The sequence below is a fragment of the Pristiophorus japonicus genome, chromosome 11 (assembly GCF_044704955.1).
Source record: "Pristiophorus japonicus isolate sPriJap1 chromosome 11, sPriJap1.hap1, whole genome shotgun sequence".
NCBI classification, from domain to species: domain Eukaryota; kingdom Metazoa; phylum Chordata; class Chondrichthyes; family Pristiophoridae; genus Pristiophorus; species Pristiophorus japonicus.
This window is the reverse complement of record NC_091987.1, coordinates 33,288,402-33,314,761: the sequence shown is the minus strand read 5'-3', so window position 1 is coordinate 33,314,761 and position 26,360 is coordinate 33,288,402. Positions and strand designations below refer to the sequence as shown.

Sequence of the window (26,360 nt, the reverse complement as noted above, 5' to 3'; positions counted from 1 at the left end):
TTTCCTTCAATGCAATCCCTGTAACAGGAGCTGGGCCAGAGGCCCAACTAACTCTCCAATGATAGCGACTGAAACTGAGGTGGCTCTTGACTTGTGTATGCTCGAAAGCCAGGGGTCTGAGCCTCCGCCTGCGCCTCCTCCAGGTCAATAGTCTGATTCAGCAGCAGTCAATGGGGGCAGGAAACAACCTTGGTAGTGGTAACATAGGCCCGAGAGCACTTGACGTCCACCGTTCCATTTATGGCCTTAATCCTGCCAAGTGAACTTATTAGTGTCAGAACTGGCACAAAACCAATGGTGACACTTCCAAGCAGGTCATCAATTCCCTCCTTATTTGTCCCAGCCCTTCTGCCAGGAGGTCTATTCAGGAAACATTGCAGCAGTCTGGGGGCAATCATGAGGAATATCCATACTGGCGTCATGGTAAGGGGCTTGCTATTGATTGACCAAGAGCTGTCACTCATTCCAAGCTCTCTCTGCCTTCCAGTAATGACCCATACACATGGTTATTAGACTCCTCCTAAACAATGCAATATGCCGTAACTGCAAGGTACATTGCTTAAGGATTGCAGCAATCTTACGTCCAGAGGACACTGTGTTAAAAAGCAGGGCACCATTGATCAGGATCTCTTTGCTGACAAATACTGAGTAATTCCATCACCATCCAACAAGGGGTCTCCTCTTCCTCATCTATCTCCTCACCTGTGCCAGATGGGTCAGCCAGTTATGTGTAAAGCTGACAGGGCCAGCTGAAAACTTCAGTATAAACTTGAAATCGGCACTTTGCTGGAAGATTTCTGTGTTTTTTTGAGAAGTATTCAGATCATGAAACTAGCCTGAAACACTTACACCGATACTGGTAATGTATACCTGCCTCTTAATGGCATTCAGTATGTTGAGGGCACTAAAGCTAGGACTAGGGAAGAAAGCACTATTATTTTTTCGCACACTCGGTGTCTCAAAGAATTTCGCAGCCAATGAATGTTTTGTAGGGAAATGCAGCAGCTAATTTGTCCCACAAAGTCCCACAAACATCAATGAAATAAATGACTAGTTAAAGACTAGCAGGAATTCTGGTAGGTGGTGCCATTCCACCAGTCCTGCTTCCATTAATGACATTAGGCTGCAAGGCAGCAGGTGCAAAAAAACAGCAAGCCCTACAGGAAATCCCAGCATAACCAGTTTCTGACTCCCCTTCTACCACTTCAGGTTTTCACCAGGCCCAGATGCTCCCCAAATCCAACAGAATGTGGATTTTTGGAGCCAGAGTGGAGAAACGAGTGCATATTGCTTTGTTAATTCACACAACTTACCTATGTCAAAGGCAGGAGGAAAGTGGTCAAGAGTGCACTGCCCATCAAAACTTAAAAGTAACTTGTTTCTCGTGCTCACCCACCAATTCAACGAATTTGTTGGGCTCACTCCAAAAGTATGTAGAGAATGCTGTTGATCTGAGGAATGAAGAAATGTCTCAATCCACACATCTAAATTAGAATCATGTAGCTCAAACTGTACTGATAACTTTTATTTTGACTGGTATCAGGAAATAACAGGCTTTGTTGGTGTTAAAATCACATGCATGGATAATGTCTGACATTTTCAAATACATTACAATAAAATGCTTTGTAAACACTGTAATATCAGTTTAAGAAATTAAAATGAACTGCACATGGCTTTTCCAAATAGATTTAATAGGGAGTGTCACCATGAGGGCCCCCCTTTTTAAAAAAAAAATTATTAGAAATAATTATGATTAATTTGAACAGTGTTGACTTTTTATTTTCCTTTTATTGTTCAAACAGTGAATCCTCAGGATATTGAGTTACTGGCTTGGAAGTCACTTATTCTGACAGTATAAAGAAATTAAATTACCAATTGATACCATTATTAATCCAGGTTGCTTCAGTTTTAGCTTTGTCAATTCAGATTTCTTGCACTGCTAGGCTCAGTAACTCATCCAAGTCATTCTTTGATGTCAATATTAAATGTTTAAAGAAAAAAAAATAAAAACCTGCTGGAAAACATGAAAAAGATGTTGAAGTTGACCCCAATTTTTTAAAAACTTACTGACTTTTAAAACGGGCCCCGATGATGAAGTTCCTGACATACGAGTGTACACTTGCATGCATGTTGCTATAAACAATGCAAAATGAACTTTATGTAATTTTGAATCAATTGCTGTTCAATAACAAGGACTGCAGATTTAGGACTATGAAATCAGCAGAGTGTCTCTAATTAGAATTTTTGCTACATTTTTACTTGGGGTCTTCGTCTACTCCAATTATACCCCAAGCTACACCTGGTCCGTGGTTTCCTGTTTCACGACTCTCCTCATCAGTACCTTTTCCCAGGTCATCTTCTTTGTCATTAACCTTTATTAAGAGAAAGACGCATCATTATCAGTTTCATCATCATCATCATCATAGGCAGTCCCTCGAAGCGAGGATGACTTGCTTCCATGCCAAAAAGGTATTATCACTTTATTCCATTAGTAAATGCACAAGACTTTAAATTCCAATAGGTTAGTATTGGAAGATTTTAATTGCTCTCCTGGTCCCAGATGTCTGAACAGTTTTATAAGATTCTAATTTTTAGGTGCAACATGTTCACAAAACACGATTCTGATTACAGCATAAATTAATTTGAAGTAATGTTTATTAATGAGTGTGTCAGGTATATGGGCACTGTTTTCAATGTTTAGAATTATGAATGTACATTTAAGGAAGATTAATGGATGAAACATAAAGTTATAGCTTTTAAATGCAGCTTACATTATATGTAGATACTAAAGATAACTACCCTTTCTTGGGTATCTTTGAAAGAATCAAATTCCACATGGAAATGCAAAATGATTTCCTCTTGGTGGGTTTGAAAAAAATTCACAAAAGGCACCATTTAGTCAAACTTTGGCACCAAGTTAGATGATTCCCTAGTTTTCCTGGTTGAGTCTTATTTTGGGCTTTTGCCTACAAAATCAAGAGGCAGGGATCCTTAAACCTAGCAATAGCACTTAAAAATATCCCAGTCAAATTTTAATGCACAAGATTAATCAACTAGAAACAATTTTGAAAATCAACAATCAACAATGAAGTAAAATGTAAGGGATATAAATTGCAAAGTGTGCAACATTAAAGAGAAAATATATATATATGTATGAAACTTCCCATTACCAAAAAATGCAGTAAGCTGCAGCTCCAGGTCTTATCAGGTTATAAAGGCAGACAAAATGCTGGAAGAAGGAAGTTTAACTTCTTTGAATGAAATGAAGGTAGTTACCTAATAACATAAGAAATAGGAGCAGGAATAGGCCATTTGGCCCCTCCAGCCTGCTCCGCCATTCAAAAAGATCATGGCTGATCTGATCATGGACTCAGCTTCACTTCCTTGCCCGCTCCCCATAACACTCTATTCCCTCATCGCTCAAAAATCTGACTATCTCCCCCTTAAATATATTCAATGACCCAGCCTCCACAGCTGTCCAGGGCAGAGAATTCCATAGATTTACAACCCTCTGAGAAGAAATGTCTTCTCATCTCAGTTTTAAATGGGCGGCCCCTTATTCTAAGACTATGTCCCCTAGTTTTAGTTTCCCCTAAGTGGAAATATCCTCTCTGCATCCACCTTGTCGAGCCCCCTCATTATCTTATAAGTTTCAATAAGATCATCTCTCATTCTGAACTCCAATGAGTATAGTCCCAACCTACTCAACCTATCTTCATAAGTCAACCCCCTCATCTCTGGAATCATCCGAGTAAACCTTCTCTGATCAGCCTCCAATGCAAGTATTTTCTTCCTTAAATACGGTTCCTTCCTTAAATACGGAGACCAAAACTGTATGCAGTACTCCAGGTGTGGTCTCACCAATACCCTGTACAGTTGTAGCAGGACTTCTCTGCTTTTATACTCTTGCCCCCTTGCAATAATGGCCAACATTCCATTTGCCTTCCTGATTACTTGCTGTACCTGCATACTAACTTTTTATGTTTCATGTACAAGGACCCCCAGGTGTCTCTACTGCAGCACTTCGCAATTTTTCTTCATTTAAATGATAATTTGCTTTTCTATTTTTTTCTGCCAAAGTGGGTAACTTCACATTTTCCCACATTATACTCCATCTGCCAAATTTTTGCCCACTCAGTCTGCTTTATATCCCTTTGCAGATTTTTTGTGTCCTCACAATTTGCTTTCCCACCTATTTTTGTATCATCAGCAAACTTGGCTATATTACACTCGGTCCCTTCATCCAAGTCATTAATATAGATAGTAAATAGTTGAGGATCCAGCACCGATCCCTGCGGCACCCCACTAGTCACTGTTTGCCAACTGGAAAATGACCCATTTATCACAACTCCCTGTTTTCTGTTAGTTAACCAATCCTCTATCCATGCTAATATATTACCCCATGAACTCTTCTCTTGTGCAGTAACCTCTTGTGTGGCACCTTATCGAATGCCTTCTGGAAATCCAAATACACCATATCCACTGGTTCCCCCTTATCCACCCTGTTTGTTACATCCTCAAAGAACTGCAGCAAATTTGTCAAACATGATTTCCCTTTCATAAAACCATGCTAACTCTGCTTGATTGAATCATGCTGCTTCCTTAATAATGGAATCCAGCATGTTTCCAATGACAGATGTTGGCTAACTGGTCTATAGTTTCCTGCTTTTTGTCTGCCTCCTTTTTTAAATAGAGGCATTACATTTGTGGTTTTCCAATCCACTGGGACCGTCCCAGAATCCAGGGAATTTTGGTAGATTACAACCAATGCATCCATTATTTCTGCTGCCACATCTCTTAAGATCCTAGGATATAAGTCATCAGGTCCAGGGGACTTGTCTGCCTTCAGTCCCATTATTTTACCCAGTACTACTTCATCAGTGACAGTGATTGTATTAAGTTCCTCCCTACCTATAGCCCCTTGATTATCTACTATTAGGATATTTTTAGTGTCTTTTACTGTGAAGACTGATACAAAATATTTGCTCAACATCTCTACCATTTCCCTGTTCTCCATTAGTAATTCCCCAGTCTCATCCTCCAGGGGACCAACATTTACTTTAGCCACTCTTTTCCTTTTTATGTGCCTGTAGAAACTCGTACTATCTGTTTATATTTCGTGCTAGTTTACTTTCATAATCTATCTTCCCTCTCACAATCATTTTTTTAGTCATTCTCTACTGGCTTTAAAAAAATGTCCCAATTCTCTGGCCTCCCACTAGTCTTGGCCACATTGTATGCCTTTGTTTTCAATTTGATACCCTCCCTTATTTCCTTAGTTAGCCACGGTTGGTTATCCCTTCTCTTACAGTCTTTCCTTCTCATTGGGCTATATTTTTGTTGCGGGTTATGAAATAAATCAACCGTCCCATATTTTAGTCTATTTTCCTAGTCTACTTTAGCCAACTCTGCCCTCATACCTTTGTATTCTCCTTTATTTAAGCTAAGGACCCTGGTTTGGGAACCAACTTTCTCTCCCTCCAACTGAATTTGAAATTCCACCATATTATGATCACTCATTCCTAGAGGATCTTTTACGACAAGATCATTTATTAATCCTGCCTCATTACCCAGTACTAGATCTAAGATAGCCTGCTCCCTGGTTGGTTCCGCAACGTACTGTTCAAGGAAACTATCCCGGATACACTCTTATGAACTTCTCAAGGCTACCCTGGCCAATTTGCTTATCCAATCAATATGAAGGTTAAAATAACCCATGATTATTGCCGTTTCTAATGGAACAAACTTACCATTAATTGAACCTTAACATATAATGAAAAAGTATACCAGATATAAAAAACATTGGAGCTGGGTCTCTAAGCACCTACGCCTTTAGACTAGCTTGAGTACTCCAGGCCAGAAAAAATAATGGCTTTAAAGACTGACAAATCCCCACTACCTAATGGTTTCCACCTCAGGGTTTTAAAGGAAATAGGTGAGGAAATTGCAGATGGTTTAGCCATAATACCCTCAATTCAGGAATCGTCCCTTCAGATTGGAAAACTGCAAATGTAACTCCATTATTTAAAAAAGGAGAAAAACTAGGAAAGTATACACATGTTAGTCTAATATCTGTTGTGGGGAAGTTATTGCAATCTATAATTAAGGACAGAGTGACTGAGCACTTGGAAAAATTTGACCTGATTAGAGAGCCCATATGGATTTGTAATTTGTAGGTCATGTCCAACGAGCCGAATTAATTTTTTTGAGGCAGTAACTAAACTAACATATCTATGGATGTAGTTTACATGGATTTCCAGAAGGCATTCGATAAGGTTCCACACAAGAGACTGTTCGGAGATTCATTAGGCAGCAGAGACATAGAGTTAGAATAATGGGTGTGTACTCGAATTGGAAGGAAGTGACTAGTTGTGTCCCAAAACGATCTCTGCTGGGACTGCAAATAATCACTATTCATTAATCGCCTCAATATGGAGCTATATATGCAAGTTTTCTAATGACACAAATATTGATGGCATAATAAGTAATGTAGTGAAGACAAGAGCATAAAATTACAAAGTAACATTGATAGATTAAATGAGTGTGCAAAACTGTGACCGATGAATTTCAACTCTGGTAATTGTGAGGTCATCAATTTTGAACCAAAAAAAAGGATCGGAGTATTTTTTAAATGGTGAAAAGCTAGGAACAGTGGTGTTCCAAAGAGATTTAGGAGTCCATGTACACAGATGATTAAAATGTAATGGTCAGGAACAAAAAATAATCAAAAAGGCTAATGGAATATTAGCCTTTATATCGAGAGGGTTAGAATATAATGGGGAGGAAGTTTTGCTACAGCAAGACTATATTTGGGCTGCACACCTTAGAAAAGATATACTGGCCTTGGAAGGAGTGCAGCACAGATTCACCAGAATGTTACCAGGGCTCCAAGCGTTAAACTATGAGGAGAGTTTCGATAAACTAGGCTCGTATTCCCTGGACTATAGAAGGTCAAGGGGTGATTTGATTGAGGTTTTTAGCATTTTGAAAATAACTGATAGGGTAGATAAAGAGAAGCTTTCTTCACTGGTGGTGGCCATTCAAGAGAGAAATTAGGAAGCACTTCTTCATGCAGGATGGTAGAGGTGTGGAACTCTCTCCCACAAAAAACAGTAGATATTACCTCAATTTATTAATTTTAAATCTGAAATAGATAAGATTTTTGCTACCCAAGGATATTGAAGGATATGGAGCCCAGGAGCGTAAATGGAGTTCGGATACAGATCAGCCATGATCTCACTGAATGACAGAATAGGCTCGAGAGATTCAATGGCCTACTCCTGTTCCTCTGTTCCTAAATTGCTTATTCTACTGAGCAGAAAGATCAAAAAGCATGACGTTTGTTTTAGTTGCTATGTTACCGGGAGCCTCTACACATTGGTACAGGAGATTGTCACCTCACATGGAATTACATTCCAAAACCCAAAGAGGCAAAAATTGCCACTCGCCCCGATTGGGGGCATTAACCTACCCCTTCAATTAAAAGGGAGGGCCACTGTGCACGCTGCAGACCCTTTGGTGGCTGGCACTGGGCCACCAAGGATGTGAACGACCGGGCCAGTAGCCTGGCACCCATAACGGAGTGCTGGGCTGCATGAGGGCGGCATGGTCGATGTGAGGGCCACCATGGTCGGGCTGATGCAAGAGTCGTCCGACAAAATCGCAGCCCGGGGCGCTAAAGGCTTCCCCTTTAAGAGGCAACCCAGCAGCGGATGTCCGCTAGCTTCACGACCCGCGCCAGCCTGTGGGGCAATTTCCCCCGTGGGGCGCAAAGGGTGGGTGTGCATGCCGATGACATCATCGCCGGTTGCACGCCAGCCCAAAGTGCTAATCATAGAAACTGTAGAATTTTACAGCACAGAAGGTGGCCATTCAGCCCACTGTGTCCATGCCAGCCAACAAAGAGTTATCCAGCCTAATCCCACTTTCCAGCTCTTAGTCCGTAGCATTGTCGCTTACGGCACTTCAAGTGCATCTCCAAGTACTTTTAAAATGCTATGAGGGTTTCTGCCTCTACTACCCTTTCAGGCAATGAGTTACAGACCCCTACCATCCTCTGGGTGAAAATGTTTCTCCTCAAATCCCCTCTAAACCTCCTACCAATTACTTTAAATCTATGAGCCCTGGTTATTGACCTCTCTGCAAAGGGAAATAGGTCCTTTCTAATCACTCTATCTAGGCCCCTCATAATTTTATACACCTCAATTAGGTCTCCCCTCAGCCTCCAGAGAGACACAGACTGGGGAAAAGAGAGACAGAGACTGGGGAGAGAGACTGGGGGAGAGAGAGGGAGACGGCAGGGGGTGTGAAAGAGAGGGAGACTGGCCAGGATGGGGGAGAGAGTGAGAGACTTGGGGGGGGGGGGGGGGGAAGGGGAAGAGAGTGAGAGATGGGGGGGGGGGGGGGGGAAGGGGAAGAGAGTGAGAGATATGGGGGGGGGGGGGGGGGGAAGGGGAAGAGAGTGAGAGATGGGGGGGGGGGGGGAAGGGGAAGAGAGTGAGAGATGGGGGGGGGGGGGGGAAGGGGAAGAGAGTGAGAGATGGGGGGGGGGGGAAGGGGAAGAGAGTGAGAGATGGGGGGGGGGGGGAAGGGGAAGAGAGTGAGAGATGGGGGGGGAAGGGGAAGAGAGTGAGAGACGGGGGGGGGAAGGGGAAGAGAGTGAGACGGGGGGAGGGGAAGAGAGTGAGAGATGGGGGGGGGAAGGGGAAGAGAGTGAGAGACGGGGGGGGGAAGGGGAAGAGAGTGAGAGACGGGGGGGGGGGAAGGGGAAGAGAGTGAGACGGGGGGAGGGGAAGGGGAAGAGAGTGAGACGGGGGAGGGGAAGAGAGTGAGAGATGGGGGGGGGAAGGGGAAGAGAGTGAGAGACGGGGGGGGGGGGAAGGGGAAGAGAGTGAGACGGGGGGGGGGGGAAGAGAGTGAGAGATGGGGGGGGGAAGGGGAAGAGAGTGAGAGATGGGGGGGGGGAAGGGGAAGAGAGTGAGACGGGGGGAGGGGAAGAGAGTGAGAGACGGGGGGAGGGGAAGAGAGCGAGAGACGGGGGGGTGGGGAAGGGGAAGAGAGTGAGAGACGGGGGGGGGGGGAAGAGAGTGAGAGACTTGGGGAGGTGGGGGGGGGAAGGGAAGAGAGTGAGAGATTGGTTGAGAGAAAGAGAGATACTGGGAGACAGACTGGGGCAGAAAGAGACTAGGTGGCGAGAGACTGTGGAAGAGACAGGCTGGGGGAGAGAGACAGACTAGGAGACTCTAATGGCAGGGCGGGCCCCCCAAATCTCTGGAGCAATATCCCCAGAGGCGCGAGTGCCCCCCCCTCCCCATGTGAAAACTCCATTGTGCCCAATTAGCGCCCCCCCCCCCCCCCCGAAGGCGCTACGGGGCTATAAAAAGGGCCAATTTTGGCCCCAATGTGCTTATCTTTATTTAGTGATGGAAAATCATTTCAGTGTTTTGATTCCATACATCATAAATACAGTTTGGATAGATGAAGATTCTTTCTCAGGTCTACATATTGGCCAATGATCTATGTACATCGACCAAATAGTACCCTCCCTTGGAGGAGGTACGAGGTGAAGGTTAAAATCTCTCACTCCTAGGATACTTAGGCCTATAAGTGTGATCTGTATATAACTACCTGTCTGCCAGGTTAAATATGATGCATTCATCAACACAAGAAATTTATTGAGTGTGCTTATATAGGCACAGTTTTAAATAACAGAAGCTTGATATTATTGGTACACAGTAATTTAGTGGTTATGGTATTAGATTAGCAACTCAGAGATCACGGAGTTCAAATCCCACCACAGCAAGTTGTGACACTGAAATCAATAAATCTGCTATTTGTGGGCTGGCACTAAATCACAGAAGCTGCTATACTGTCATTTTTTTAAAAAAACACTAATGTTCTGGAGAGAAAAGAACTTGCCACCACCTACCTGGCCTGACTTGCATGTGACTGCATGTACTTTTAAATGCCCTTAGGGCAACTAGGGGTATGCAATAAATACTAGCTTGCCAGTGTCAACCACATCCCAACAACAAATGTAAAAATTGTGGAGGTAAATATGAGACTTTTTATAATTAATACTTCTATCTTGCACAAGAGATGAGGCACATCATCAGTGAGAATGATAATTTAAAAACCTCTATCTACCCATGGTGCAAATTCAAAAGTGCAAGAAACATCTTAAAACTATATATAGCAGCTTGAATGTCATTATTTCAGTTCTTACTACAGTGAGTAAGCGGTTTGATTCTAGCAAGAGTTAATAGTAACACTATCCCCATATTTAAGTTAGTCACCTAGACAAAGAAGAATAGCAGTGCAGGGAACCCTCTGGATATGTGTGGAGTGCACTGTGTGGGCCATCATGGATCCTCAGTGTGTTCGGGGCTGCACATTTGCACTAAGTATTTGAAATTTGAGTCTCTGGGGCAGAGAATCAATGCTGAAGCCAACTATGAAATGTGACCAAATTGTTTCCTTAGCACATAGAGTAGAACTGTCAAACTCAATTTACATGGTAGACCTGATTTGACATGGTAGCACATTCAGCAAAAATTATTTGGACACACTGAGGTAGAAATGAATATGCATTTCACCCATCTTTTGGATGTAAAATGGGCGCAATGTATACTAATTTCTGGCCGCAAAGTCCAGAATATAATCTGTACTGTCAGTGTGGCTGCCTCCCTTTTGGTCCTCACGGCTCTTTTTGATTACAATTTTTGTAAACAGTTAATTTGTTATTTTAGATCTCTTTATGTTACTAGCAAGAAAGCAGGGAAATTAACAATTCACAGGACTTGTTGATTTAAGAACATTCTGCTTTTAAACAATGGCCATTTGTACACACTTCATTCATTCTGCCACTTGAATTTTGTAGAAATCTCCAACGATGCTACCAATCATTTTTCACATTAAGCAAACCTCCCTCAGAAAAAATTTACAAGGAAGAATTATACAGAATCAACAGCAAAGAAACAGGCCATTCGGCCCAACTGGTCTATGCCAGTGTTTCTACTCCACATGAGCCTCCTTCTACTCTAATTACCTCTTCACATCTTTCTCTTACTTTATCCTTCATATATCCATGAAGCCTCCCCTTAAATGTATCAATGCTGTCTGTTTCAGCCACTGCACGTGGCAATGAGTTCCACAGTCATACCGCATTCTGTAAAGTAATTTCATGTAAATTCTTTATTTAATCTGTAGTGGCTAACTTATATTTATGGCCCCTTGTTCTGAACTCACCCACAAGTGAAAACAGTTTCTCCCTCGCCACCCTATTGAGCTACTTCATAATTTTAAAGATCTCTATCGGTTCTTCTTATATTTTTCTTTTCCAAAGAAAAGAGCACCAAACCGCTCATTCTTTTCTGATAACATCCTTGTAAATCTTCTATGCCTTTTTTCCAGTGTTTCAATATCCTCCTTGTAGTATGGAGGTAAGAACTTTGCACAGTGTCAGCCATGGCTCAGTGGGTAGCACACTCACCTCTGAGTCACAAGGTTGTGGGTTCAACCACTTCAGACACTTGAGCAAAAAATCTAGGCTGACACTCCAGTGCAGTGCTGAGGAGTGCTGCACTGTCAGATGTTAAATTTATATAGAACCTTGGTAAAAACATAAGAAATAGCAGGAGTAGGCCATTTGGCCCCTCGAGCCTGCTCCGCCATTCAATAAGGCCATGGCTGATCTGATCCTGGCCTCAACTCCACTTTCCCACCCGCTCCCCATAACCCTTGACTCATTTATTGTTCAAAAATCTCTCTATCTTCACCTTAAATATATTCAATGGTAGTCTGAGAGAAGAAATTCCTCCTCATTTCTGTTTTAAATGGACGACCCATTACTCTGAAACTATGATCCATATTTCTAGATTCCCCCATGACGGGAAACATTGGCCCCAAGTTTCGTGCCGCGGTGAAAACGGCGCACCTCCGAGCTGGGCCCCTGTTTTTCGCGCCGAAAACTGCGCCTAAAAAAAAATCCTTGGAGCTCGATGTCTGCTTGGCGCGCTCTTCGCAGCAGGGGGCGGAGCCTAACACTCGCGCCGATTTTCTAAGCAGCAGGGGGCGGGTACAATTTAAATTAGCCTTCGTGGTGCCGGCAACCCTGCGCGTGCGCGTTGGTGCGTAGTCTCACACAAACATTGGCACTCGGCCATTTTTAAAAATACTGCAGAAAAAGTGAAGATTTGTTTCTTGGACCCCTGCAAAGGCTTGTAATTTAATTTTTTTTGATATTTCTGTGTGTGAGGGAGTGCTTTTAGCAGCACTGCTGAATAAATCACCTGCTGAAATCAGTGAGTTCAGCTTTTCACTGCTAAACTTGCAGAACCGGTGCTGCATTGGTGCATGCAAATTAAGGACTGTGTGTTTGGAGAAATAAGAGTGCCAATTCAACTTTGCAATAATATGTGGTGTTGACAATGCAGCACCCATTCTGCAAATTTAAATATAAAACTGTCGATGTGGCTGCCTCTCCCTGTCCAAATGGCCTCAGTCCCCCTCACAGCTCGAAGGCTGCTGCTGTATCTTCGGCTGCCGGCCAGCCACTGACGCCGCTGATATCCTATGGCCGAATGGCCTCGCGTCCGTCCGCTGCTGATTCTTTGGCTGCCGGCCAGCCACTGACGCTGCCCCTAAAGCGTGGCCGAATGGCCTCAAGAACCTTAATGAGCTGCGTGTGTCCTACTTTGATTCTTCGGCTGCCGGCCAGCCGCTGATATCTCATGGCCGAATGGCCTCTGGTCCGTCCGGTGCTGCTTCTTCGCGACCAGCCACGAAGAGAATGAAGGCCTGCCTCAAGCACTGCAGCTCAGCTCGAAGCTTGCTGCCGCTGCCGTCAAGACACTGACGCCACACCGCTGCCTGTCTCCAACATAAAAGGCCTGCCTGAAGCACTTTCACACAGGTAGGAACATGGTTTATTTAATCTTTTCTTTGCTTATAAATTTTTATTCAGGTTGGATTTATTTGTATAATATTTGTATAAGTATAACTAAGGATTGATTGTAGAATTTAATGACTTCCCTTCCCCCCCCCCCCTCCCCCCAACCTCGTTCCCTACGCCTAATTTGTAACCGACGCCTGATTTTCTAAAGTGTAGACAGGTTTTTTCGAGCGTACAAAAATCTTCACTTACTCCATTCTAAGTTAGTTTGGAGTAAGTTTTCACTCACAAAACTTTGAAATCGGGCGTAAGTGGCCGGACACGACCCCTTTTGAAAAAATAATTCTGTTCCAAAGTGAAACTGTTCTACCTGACTAGAACTGGAGCAAACTAAATGTGGAAAATTCCGATTTCTAAGATACTCCGTTCTACACCAGTTGCTCCTAAAAATCAGGACCAAATCATGTGGAAACTTGGGGCCATTATCTCTGCATCTACCCTGTCAAGCCCCCTCAGGATTTTATATGTTTCAATAAAATCACCTCTCAATCTTCTAAACTCCAATGAGCATAGGCCCAACCTGCTCAGCCTTTCTTCATATGACAACCCCTTTATCTCAGGAATCAACCTCATGAACCTCTGAACTGCCTCCAATGCAAGTATATCCTTCCTTAATAATGAAACCAAAATTGTACGCAGTACTCCGGATGTGGTCTTACCAACCGTACAGTTGTAGCAGGGCTTCCCTACTTTTATACTCCATCCCCCTTGCAATGAAGACCAACATTCCATTTGCCTTCCAAATTACTTGCTGTACCTGCATGCTAACTTTTCGTGTTTCATATACAAGGACCCCCAGATCCCTCTGTACCGCAGCATTTTGTAATCTCTCCCCATTTAAATAATAATTTGCTTTTTTATTTTTCCTATCAAAGTGGATAACCTCACATTTTCCCACATTATACTCCGTCAAATTTTTTCCCACTCACTTAGCCTGTTTATATCTCTTAGTAGATTATTTGCATCCTCCTCTCAACTTGCTTTCCCACCCATCTTTGTATCATCAGCAAATTTGGCTACATTACTCAGTCCCTTCATCTGTCATTAATATAAATTGTAGATAGTTGAGGCCCCAGCACTGATCCCTGTGGAACCCCACTAGTTACAGTTTGTCAACCTGAAAATTACCCATTTATCCCGACTCTCTGTTTTCTGTTACTTAGCCAATCCTCTATCCATGCTAATATATTACCCCAACGCCGTGAGCTCTTATCTTGTGCAGTAACCTTTTATGTGGCACCTTATTGAATGCTTTCTGGAAATCCAAATACATGACGTCTACTGGTTCCCCTTTATCCACCTTGCTTGCTATATCCTCGAAGAACTCCAGCAAATTTGTCAAAAATGAATTCCCTTTCATAAAACCATGCTGACTCTGCTTGAGTGCATTATGATTTCCTAAATGTCCTGCTACTACTTCCTTAATAATGGACTCAAGCATTTTCCTTATTACAGATGTTAGGCTTTCTGTCTCCCTCCTTTCTTAAATAGGGGTGTTACATTTGCGGTTTTCCAGTCTGCTGGGACCTCTCCAGAATACAGGGACCACAAAAAAAAAGCAGACTTACATTTACATATTTCCTTTCACCGGACGACCACCAGATGTCTCAAAGCGCTTTTCAGCTTTACTGCCTTTTGGATGAGACATTAAACCGAAGCCCCGTCTGCTCTCTCAGGTGGATGCAAAAGATCCCATGGCACTATTTCGAAGAAGAGCAGGGGAGTTATTCCCGGTATCCTGGCCAATATATATCCCTCAATCAACATAACAAAAACAGTTTATCTCGTCATTATCACATTGCTGTGTGCAAATTGGCTGCCGCGATTCCCACATTACAGCAGTGACTATAATCCAAAAATACTTCAGGTCGTCCAGTGAAAGACACTATATAAATGTAAGTCTGTCTTTTCTTTTCGCAGTACTCCATGTGTGGTCTAACCAAGATTCTATATAAATTTAACATAACATAGAAAATAGGTGCAGCAGTAGGCCCTTCGAACCTGCAGCACCATTCAATAAGATCATGGCTGATCATTCCCTCAGTACCCCTTTCCTGCTTTCTCCCCATACCCCTTGATCCCCTTAGACGTAAGGGCCACATCTAACTCCCTCTTGAATACATCCAATAAACTGGCATCAACAACTCTCTGCAGCAAGGAATTCCACAGGTTAACAACTCTCCGAGTGAAGAAGTTTCTCCTCATCTCAGTCCTAAATGGCCTACCCCTTATCCTAAGACAATGTCCCTGATTCTGCACTTCCCCAACATCAGGAACATTCTACTCGCATCTAACCTGTCCCGTCCCGTCAGAATCTTATATGTTTCTATGAGATCCCCTCTCATCCTTCTAAACTCCAGTGAATACAGGACCAGTTGATCCAGTCTCTCCTCATATGTCAGTCCAGCCACCCCGGGAATCAGTCTGGTGAAACTTCGCTGCACTCCCTCAATAGCAAGAACATCCTTCCTCAGATTAGGAGACGAAAATTGAACACACTATTCCAGGTGAGGCCTCACCAAGGCCCTGTACAACTGCAGTAAGACCTTCCTGTTCCTATACTCAAATCCCCTAGCTATGAAGGCCAACTTACCATTTGCCGCCTTCACCGCCTGCTGTACCTGTATGCCAACTTTCAATGACTGATGAACCATGACACCCAGGTCTTGTTGCACCTCCCCTTTTCCTAATCTGCCGCCATTCAGATAATCTGTCTTCACGTTTTTGCCCCCAAAGTGGATAACCTCACATTTATCCACATTATACTTCATCTGCCATGCATTTGCCCACTCACCTAACCTGCTCAAGTCACCCTGCAGCCCCTTCACAGCTCACACCGCCACCCAGTTTAGTGTCATCTGCAAACTTGGAGATATTACAATCAATTTCTTCATCGAAATCACTGATGTATATTGTAAAAAGCTCCATGTTTATATTTTATTCCTCTAGAAATGAGGCCCAGTACTATGTTTACACTCTTTGTGGTCTTATAAACTTATGTAATTACTTTAGGAATTTTCCCGGCGCCGAGCATGTAGGTTTGAGATGGGTTGGCAGTTAAATTCATGGAAATTGACAGCGCTTCGGGAACCCGCCATCATCCTGCCAACTTCCGCATTTAACTCTGACGTATTTTGAGGTGTGCCACGAACCCGCTCGGGAGTGGCAGGCAACCTCATTCAAGTCATTAACTGCTTGTTGAGAGAGAGAGACCTTTAACTGCCTTTTTATTAGGTTTTGGCTTTAACTTCTTGCGCACGGGATTCACGCACTTCCGGAACCTTGGCTGTGAAGGGGAGGTGGAAGCTTAGTGGCATTAAGTGACAGCTAGAAAAAACAGTCCATTAAGTGAAAGCTAGAAAAAACATAAATACTCACACATTACACCTGTTTTCTTATCTAGGGATAGGCTCTTGCTAACTCCATTTTGTGCAGAGATTTAGGTGTCAGGGGTCTGCAGGTAATTTCTGCAACATCGGAAGCCACTTTCATCACATTGCTAGTCACTATCAGAACATTGAAAGATTGGGCCTCTGATCTCCACTTTACCTATATAATGGGAACATTACCCATTCTTATCTCCACTTAGATCAGCATAGGTGCCGCTTATGCTGTCTCACCTTGGACCTCAGAATCGGATCAAGATGAGCCCCAGCACCAACAACTTCAGCCACACCACCACCAGCAGCAACCACAACAACAGCCTTCTCCTCAACGACCTGATGTTTCACAGGGGAGAGGGGGTCAGGTACAGGGGTGCAGCATGCTTTAGGCGATACCCCCAACACAGGCTATACTGGCAGAGGATGAGCTTCCTCAACATGATTGAGCAGCAGTCAGGAGGCTCAGGCTATCGCGCCAAATGACCGATGCCATGTTTCACAAGTCTGCCACACGTGCACTTTGCCATTTATGAAGCCAGTGTTACTGAGCGGGCGCTCGGCTTTGCAGCTCTGACTGGCTTCCCACAGGTGCAGGGCGTCACTGACTCCGCACCCCAACATCATCCAGGAGTGTTTGTGAACTGCAAGGGCTTCCATTCCCTCAATGTGGAGCTCATCTGCAACCATAAAAAGATCATGCATGCGTGCACTAGATTCCCTGGCAGCTGCTATGACTCTTTCGTGCTGCACCAGTCCATCCTCTCTGACGCCACTGCTGTCCCTGTCAACACCATCTGCTCTTGCTCACTTATGTGGCATGAGACACCAGGTGACAACACTACTCTAGCTCGCACAGGACCCACCGACGTGTGCGTATCTGCGCTGGTGCTGGGTGTGCATGGATCTGCTGACGGTGCACCCTCAGAAGCTGGAGGTTCCTCCGAGGAGTCGTCTTCCTTCTGCAGCTGGACAGTAAGTGTGGAGGGAGGGGGTACATAATGGATCTGTAGGAGATTAAAAGAGATGAATTAGAATGTAATAAGAATGGGTATCGTTCCCATTATACACTTGGTGACATTTCACTGGCTGCGGACATCAGTCATATATGGGTGACTGTTGTATACCATATGGCCGTATGGGATGTAATTCTGTCACCAGGTTGGTGGGAGGTTCCCATCTCCGACCGCCAGCAGCTTTGCAACTCCAGAGATCTCTAGTGCCTCCTCCTCTGCAGGACAGTAGGGGTATGACATTGCCAAATGGCCTCCTTCTGTGGTGTTACTTGCTATGATGAACTTCAACAATTGTACATCCCTGCCGGGCGTAAAAATAAAACGGGAAAGGTGACTCAACCGTGGCTAACAAGGGAAATTAGGGATAGTGTTAAATCCAAGGAAGAGGCATATAAATTGGCCAGAAAAAGCAGCAATCCTGAGGACTGGGAGAAATTTAGAATTCAGCAGACGAGGACAAAGAATTTAATTAGGAGGGGGGAAATAGAGTATGAGAGTAAGCTTGCAGGGAACATAAAAACTGACTGCAAAAGCATCGATTGATATGTGAAGAGAAAAAGATTAGTGAAGACAAACGTAGGTCCCTTGCAGTCAGATTCAGGTGATTTTATAATGGGGAACAAAGAAATGGCAGACCAATTGAACAAATACTTTGGTTCTGTCTTCACGAAGGAAGGCACAAATAACCTACTAGAAATACTAGGAGACCAAGGGTCTAGTGAGAAGGAGGAACTGAAGGAAATCCTTATTAGGCAGGAAATTGTGTCCGGGAAATTGATGGGATTGAAGGCCGATAAATCCCCAGGACCTGATAGTCTGCATCCCAGATTACTTAAGGAAGTGGCCCTAGAAATAGTGGATGCATTGGTGGTCTATCGAATCCGGATCAGTTCCTATGGATTGGAGGGTAGCTAATGTAACCCCACTTTTTTAAAAAAAAAAAAGGGGAGAGAGAAAACAGGAAATTATAGACCAGTTAGCCTGACATCGATAGTGGGGAAAATGTTGGAATCAATTATTAAAGATGTAATAGCAGCGTATTTGGAAAGAAGTGACAGAATCAGTCCAAGTCAGCAGGGATTTATGAAAGGGAAATCATGCTTGACAAATCTTCTAGAATTTTTTGAGAATGTAACTAGTAGAGTGGACAAGGGAGAACCAGTGGATGTGGTGTATTTGGACTTTCAAAAGGCTTTTGACAAGGTCTCACACAAGTGATTGTGAAAAATTAAAGCACATGGTATTGGGGATAATGTACTGACGTGGATAGCGAACTGGTTGGCAGACAGGAAGCAAAGAGTAGGAATAAACGGGTCCTTTTCAGTCAAGGTTCAGTGCTGGGACCCCAGCTATTTACAATATTCATTAATGATTTAAATGGAGGAATTGAATGTAATATCTCCAAGTTTGCAGTTGGCAGTGTGAGCTGTGAGGAGGATGCTAAGAGGCTGCACAGTGACTTGGACAGGTTAGGTGAGTGGCAACTGCTTGGCAGATGCAGTATAATGTCGATAAATGTGAAGTTATCCACTTTGGTGGCAAAAACAGGAAGACAGAATATTATCTGAATGGTGATAGATTGGGAAAAGGGGAGGTGCAACAAGACCTGGGTGTCATGGTACATCAGTCATTGAAAGTTGGCATTCAGGTACAGCAGGGGTGAAGAAGGCAAATGGCATGTTGGCCTTCACAGCGAGAGGATTTGAGTATAGGAGCAAGAAGGTCTTACTGCAGTTGTACAGGACCTTGGTGAGGCCACATCTTGAATATTGTGTACAGTTTTGGTCTCCTAGTCTGAGGAGGGACATTACTGCTATTGAGGGAGTGCAGCGAAGGTTCACCAGACTGATTGCTGGCATGGCAGGACTGACATATGAAGAAAGACTGGATCGACTAGGCTTATATTCACTGGAATTTAGAAGAATGAGAGGGGATCTCATAGAAACAAATAAAATTCTGACGGGATTGGACAGGTTAGATGCAGGAAGAATGTTCCTGATGTTGGGGAAGTCCAGAACCAGGGGTCACAGTTTAAGGATAAGGAGTAAGCCATTTAGGACCGAGATGAGGAGAAACTTCTTCACTCAGAGTTGTTAACCTGTGGAATTCCCTACCGCAGAGAGTTGTTGATGCCAGTTCATTGGATATATTCAAGAGGGAGTTAGGTATGGCCCTTAAGGCTAAAGAGATCAAGAGGTATGGAGAGAAAGCAGAAATGGGGTACTGAAGTTGCATGATCAGCCATGATCATATTGAATGGTGGTGCAGGCTCGAAGGGCCGAATGGCCAACACCTGCAGCTATTTTCTATGTTTCTATTCAGATTGCATTCAGATGAGGGTGAGTGTTAGTGGTGATTAGTCAGATGGGGATGTGAGAAGGTGCATAGACAGAAAGGGATGGGTGGACCTGCAAGGCAGGTTGGTTTGAGAAATGATGTGCAGGTGTAGGTTTGGGAAGGCAGAGTAATGGGATTGGGGTGACGAGCACATCAGGATGTAGGTGAGTGTGGCATTGTACTCAGCTTTCCTGACCTCATGAGATCATTGAATCTCTTGCGGCACTGGATCTACGTTCTCTTCACCACATCCCTGCTGCTGACCGCCTCTGCGATGTCTCGCCATGCCCTCTTGGTCTCTTTTGCTGGTCTTTTTCTGCCATCCACAGGTTAGAAGACCTCCCAGCATGCTCTTACTCCATGGACCAGCACTTCCAGGGAGGCACCTGGGAATCTTGAGGATGCCCTCTGCTTTTGTGTCTCCATGACCCACAGATTTGTCAATGCTATTCAGCAACGTATAGCTCTGGAAATCAGCTTCAACACTCCTACAGTAACCTTCAAATGAGATGTGTGCAAGGCTGATTTAAAAAGCTGCGTTGAAAACAAGTCTTTGGTGACATCATCAGACCCGCTCCATTTAATTGGGCCGAGAAACACGTATGACTCTTTTAATTGGGACCACTGAGTTAAATATGCAGTGCAGAACGTGCTATTCAATTCTTGGGGATCTCAGCCCGCACGCACCCGACCCCAAGGTAAAGATTCCGGCCTTTGTATCTGTATTGTCAAATCTCTTTGCTCCTCTACTCCACTTAATTTCTTCCATTCCACAGATTAAGAGGTCTCCTTATTCCTCACACCAAAATGAACCACCTCACACTTTGCTATGTTGAAATCCATTTTCCTTTTATCTGCCCACTCTACAAGCATGTTTATGTCTTCCTGTATTTTGATGCAGTCCCTTATATTATCGCTCAATTTGGTATCATCTGCAAATGTTAACACCATACCTATAATTTCTGAGTCCAAATTGCTTATATATATGTTGAACAACAGTAGTCCCAGCACAGATCCCTTCGGGATACCACTTCCCACTTCTTGTAACTCTTACCTTCAATTTTCTGTTTTGTAGCCATCTTTCATATCATTCTACTACTTGGCACGTAACTCCACACGCCCTAAGCTTTGAAGTGAGTCTCTATTGTGCAACTTTATCAAAGATCTTCTGAAAAATCTATGTACACCACATTAACTGCATTACATCAATATATTCTTTGTTATTTCTTCAAAGAATTCAATATGGTTAGTGCGTAGATCAATATGACCTTTTTAGAAATCCATGCTATTTATATTCTATTCTCTGATTCCAGATATTTTGTTATCTGATCTTTCAGTAGGGTCAGTGAAGAATGGAATTAGGTCTCCTAATTTCTACTTGAAAATCCTTAATCAATTTTCCTCCCCTCTGTACAGTGGAGATCAGAAGCTCTGGAGGGAAAAGAAGTGACTCTTCTGTCTTGGTACACTGCTTGACTGTACAATTTTAACACTTACCACCATCGTACGTCCAATAATTGCATGCTTTCCTGCCAGGCGAAGAAGTCGGTCCACTATTTCAAAACGAGCTGTACCATTTTCATCAGCTTCTATGTTGCCCAGGTCGCCTACATGTCTATATGGATTGGAACATTAGGATTTAACCATAAAGAAACATTTGCGTACAGGATTTATACATTTGTAATAAAGCCCTGTAGCCACCATGAGCTAGATTTCCCACTTTTTTTGCATTCTTAACGCCCACTTAATGTCCATTTTACCGCTGAAATGACGTATAACGCCCATATATCGCCCATTTAGCCACAAAATGGAAACTGACGGGCATTTTTCGGAAACTTATCGCCGAGCGCTACTTTTCCTGTATGCGTAATGCCGGAGAAAAATAATATCGCACGCCCGCTTTTTTGGGGCGGAATTATCAGAATGGGTGAAATCAACGCCCATAATATCGGCCAGCGTTAGTTTCCGCACGGAATTAACATCGAGATTCAATAATACCGACCGTCCACTTTTTTTTGTCGTAAACATAGAAACATAGAAAATAGGTGCAGGAGTAGGCCATTCGGCCCTTCTAGCCTGCACCGCCATTCAATGAGTTCATGGCTGAACATTCAACTTCAGTACCCCATTCCTGCTTTCTCGCCATACCCCTTGATCCCCCTAGCAGTAAGGACCTCATCTAACTCCTTTTTGAATATATTTAGTGAATTGGCCTCAACAACTTTCTGTGGTAGAGAATTCCACAGGTTCACCACTCTCTGGGTGAAGAAGTTCCTCCGCATCTCGGTCCTAAATGGCTTACCCCTTATCCTTAGACTGTGACCCCTGGTTCTGGACTTCCCCAACATTGGGAACATTCTTCCTGCATCTAACCTGTCTAACCCCGTCAGAATTTTATATGTTTCTATGAGGTCCCCTCTCATTCTTCTGAACTCCAGTGAATACAAGCCCAGTTGATCCAGTCTTTCTTGATAGGTCAGTCCCGCCATCCCGGAAATCAGTCTGGTGAACCTTCGCTGCACTCCCTCAATAGCAAGAATGTCCTTCCTCAGGTTAGGAGACCAAAACTGTACACAATACTCCAGGTGTGGCCTCACCAATGCCCTGTACAACTGTAGCAACACCTCCCTGCCCCTGTACTCAAATCCCCTTGCTATGAAGGCCAACATGCCATTTGCTTTCTTAACCGCCTGCTGCACCTGCATGCCAACCTTCAATGACTGATGTACCATGACACCCAGGTCTCTTTGCACCTCCCCTTTTCCTAATCTGTCACCATTCAGATAATAGTCTGTCTCTCTGTTTTTACCACCAAAGTGGATAACCTCACATTTATCCACATTATACTTCATCTGCCATGCATTTGCCCACTCACCTAACCTATCCAAGTCGCTCTGCAGCCTCACAGCATCCTCCTCGCAGCTCACACTGCCACCCAACTTAGTGTCATCCGCAAATTTGGAGATACTACATTTAATCCCCTCATCTAAATCATTAATGTACAGTGTAAACAGCTGGGGCCCCAGCACAGAACCTTGCGGTACCCCACTAGTCACCGCCTGCCATTCTGAAAAGTACCCATTTACTCCTACTCTTTGCTTCCTGTCTGACAACCAGTTCTCAATCCATGTCAGTACACTACCCCCAATCCCATGTGCTCTAACTTTGCACATCAATCTCTTGTGTGGGACCTTGTCGAACGCCTTCTGAAAGTCCAAATATACCACATCAACTGGTTCTCCCTTATCCACTCTACTGGAAACATCCTCAAAAAATTCCAGAAGATTTGTCAAGCATGATTTCCCTTTCACAAATCCATGCTGACTTGGACCTATCATGTCACCTCTTTCCAAATGCACTGCTATGACATCCTTAATAATTGATTCCATCATTTTACCCACTACCGATGTCAGGCTGACCGGTCTATAATTCCCTGTTTTCTCTCTCCCTCCTTTTTTAAAAAGTGGGGTTACATTGGCTACCCTCCACTCCATAGGAACTGATCCAGAGTCAATGGAATGTTGGAAAATGACTGTCAACGCATCCACTATTTCCAAGGCCACCTCCTTAAGTACTCTGGGATGCAGTCCATCAGGCCCTGGGGATTTATCGGCCTTCAATCCCATCAATTTCCCCAACACAATTTCCCGGCTAATAAGGATTTCCCTCAGTTCCTCCTCCTTACTAGACCCCCCGACCCCTTTTATAACCGGAAGGTTGTTCGTGTCCTCCTTCGTGAATACCGAACCAAAGTACTTGTTCAATTGGTCCGCCATTCTTTGTTCCCCGTTATGACTTCCCCTGATTCTGACTGCAGGGGACCTACATTTGTCTTTACTAACCTTTTTCTCTTTACATATCTATAGAAACTTTTGCAATCCGTCTTAATGTTCCCTGCAAGCTTCTTCTCATACTCCATTTTCCCTGCCCTAATCAAACCCTTTGTCCTCCTCTGCTGAGTTCTAAATTTCTCCCAGTCCCCAGTAAAGATCACATTTGCCCAAACTAATGGCCAGGAGATTGCCCAGCGTCACTTTCACCACCTCGCACACATATCGGCCACAATATCGCTTGCCCAAAAAACCGCCTGGAAAAAGTGGAACTAACTGGAACTAATCACAGCGTTATGGACGCCATGTTCTACATCACATGTTGCATCATTTAAAAGGCTGCCCTGTTTCAACCCCGGGGGAGTTCAGATGTACTCTGGAGGTCTTTGGAGGTGATGTGAACATCTGTACATCTACCATACTGTAAACGATTGGAACTTAATAGGTATCTTCGTCGGGACATTCATTCTTTCTGACCAATCGGTGGAAAACAGAGAGTTATAGCAATGGGGCCTGTCCTTTCTCACCCTTTCTTGATGACCAATTACATGCTGCAGACTCAAGATGGCACGCTCCACAGCATTATGTGCCCAATGTAAGACATGCCAGACTGATGAGGAGGACCAGACGTTACACCCCCCACAAATACAGGGAGAAGCAGTCTTACCTCAACTTGCCCGACACCACCTGCCTTTGGAGACTGCGCTTCCACAAAGAGGTTATCGCTGAGGTATGCCAGCTCATAAGGAGAGATCTGCAGCCTGCCAGCACCATCAGTACTGCACTGTCTGTCAAGGTCAAAGTCACCACGGCACTGTCATTCTACGCGTCGGGTTCTTTTCAGGCCTCAGCTGGTGACATTTGCGGTCTGTCTCAGCATGCCACACATTGCTGCATTAGACAGGTCACTGTAGCCCTGCACATATGCAGGAGAGACTTGATCAGCTTCCCTATGACCATGGAGGCACAGACTGAGAGGGCTCTAGGATTCTCCAGAATTGCAAACTTCCCCAAGGTACAGGGAGCAATAGACTGTATGCACATCGCGATGCGGGCACCTTTTCAGGATGCAGAGATTTAAAGGAACCGCAAGGTATTCCACTCCCTGAATGTCCAACTCGTTGTCGACCACCAGCAAATTATAATGGCAGCGAATGTTAAATTTCCGGGCAGCATCCATGATGCTCACAGCCTGCGTGAGAGCACTGTATCTGATTTGTTTAACAATCAGCCACAAGGTCAATGCTGGATGCTTGGTGACAAAGGATATGGCCTTGCCACCTGGCTGATGATCCCCCTGTGTGACACTCACAACGACGCCGAGAAGCGATACAATGAGAGCCACAGATCCACTTGTAATATCGTCGCGAAAACCATTGGAGTGCTTAAGCAGCGCTTTAGATGCCTGGACCACTCAGGAGGCGAGCTCCACTATCACCCTGAGCAGGTAGCTCAATTCATGGGGGTGTGCTCCATGCTGCACAACTTGGCTATCAGGAGGGGACAAGAATTGCCTGAAGAGTCTGACAGTCCACCTCACCAGAGAGAGGAAGAGGAGGATGAGGAGGCGGATGCTGACATTGGCCCATGCAATCAGGCTGACACTGAAGCCATGCCCCCGTCCCCTGTAGACCGCATGAAAGGACCTGTGGTGGCATGATAGCTGCAAGAGCCTTACATCAGGAGCTCATCAATGAGCGCTTTGCCTGAAAGAATGTTGGTGGTATTTACAAAGCTGACACACTGGGTGTGCAGGTCATACATCAATGGTGGGCATCACCTTGGTGACAGTTAAAGTTTAAGTTGATTGAAGTGTAATTATATCCTTTGATGTTAAGGAATCACCGTGTAATGGTGCAGCTATCTGAGTCAAGGTTTTGTTAAATAAAAAAATTTAAACCGAACATTTGTCTGAAATCATCAGTATTTCTGTAAAGCCAACGCCCGCTTCTCCTCCCCACCTCTACCCCTTCCCCTCCTGACTCCAAGCTGCCTGGCCGAGGCTTCGTCTTCCACTCCGTCAACTCCACCACGGCAGGAAGCTGCACGCCAGTTTCGTCTCGGTCTGCGCAGACCAAAACGGGAGAGTGGTGTTAAAACACGGGATGGTAAAGGACCTGGAGGGAAACGTGGCCACAGGTAGGGTGGGGGGTTGTTTTTTTCAATATGTATGTTGAATTTTTTTTAAGTTCTTGCGTTCATTGTTGTTTGGCCGGGGGGGGGGGGGGGGGGAGGTGCGAGGGGGGGGAGGTGCGAGGATGTTAGATAAAATATTTTTTTTAATTAGTTTTGTTAATTAAAATTTTTAATTGAGTTTAACAATTGTTGTGCATTTTGTTATAGTTACGTTAAGCATAACATTTTTACAGTTGTTCTGCATTAGTTGTTCATTCTTTTATTATAACATCAGTTTACTTAAGCTAACGCATTAATGCAAATGCCAGGCCAGTGCAGGCAAGGCAAAAACTTAACTCAATGCAAATGCAACTTTTGCTTAACCGTAACTGTAAATGTAAATGTGACTATCCACAATGTAAGTTCATGCAAAGCATTCAGAAATGAGCTGCTGATGCAACAGCTTAGCAGCCGCGTAACTGCCACTAGGTACTGGTCTTCGGGGGGTGGTGGTGGGACCACCCCTAGGTCCTCAGCAGCCTCCTCTTCCACCTCTCCCTCCTTGCCGGCTGGCTCTTCCGTCTCCCCTCCTTCTGAAGGAGGAACTGCAGCCCCATCTGGCATTAGTTGTCCTCTCCTTATAGCTAGGTTATGCAGCAAACAACACACCACAATAAACTCAGTGACCTGGTCAGGATGGTACTGTAGGCTCCCACCAGAATGGTCCAGG

At 44.2% G+C, this 26,360-nt stretch overlaps 1 protein-coding gene across 1 annotated transcript in view; it reads right to left on the bottom strand.

The window, feature by feature from the left end:
* Positions 1–1,510: 1,510 nt before the first annotated feature.
* The window catches only part of LOC139276007 (superoxide dismutase [Cu-Zn]-like), an 89,284-nt gene continuing 64,434 nt past the window's right edge, over positions 1,511–26,360 (bottom strand). The window contains exons 4-5 of the mRNA XM_070893329.1: positions 21,183–21,300; positions 1,511–2,372 (exon numbers count right to left, since the gene is read on the bottom strand). Coding sequence (XP_070749430.1) covers positions 2,256–2,372; positions 21,183–21,300 — 235 coding nt within the window. The 3' untranslated portion in view covers positions 1,511–2,255. The remainder of the gene's footprint in view (positions 2,373–21,182; positions 21,301–26,360) is intronic.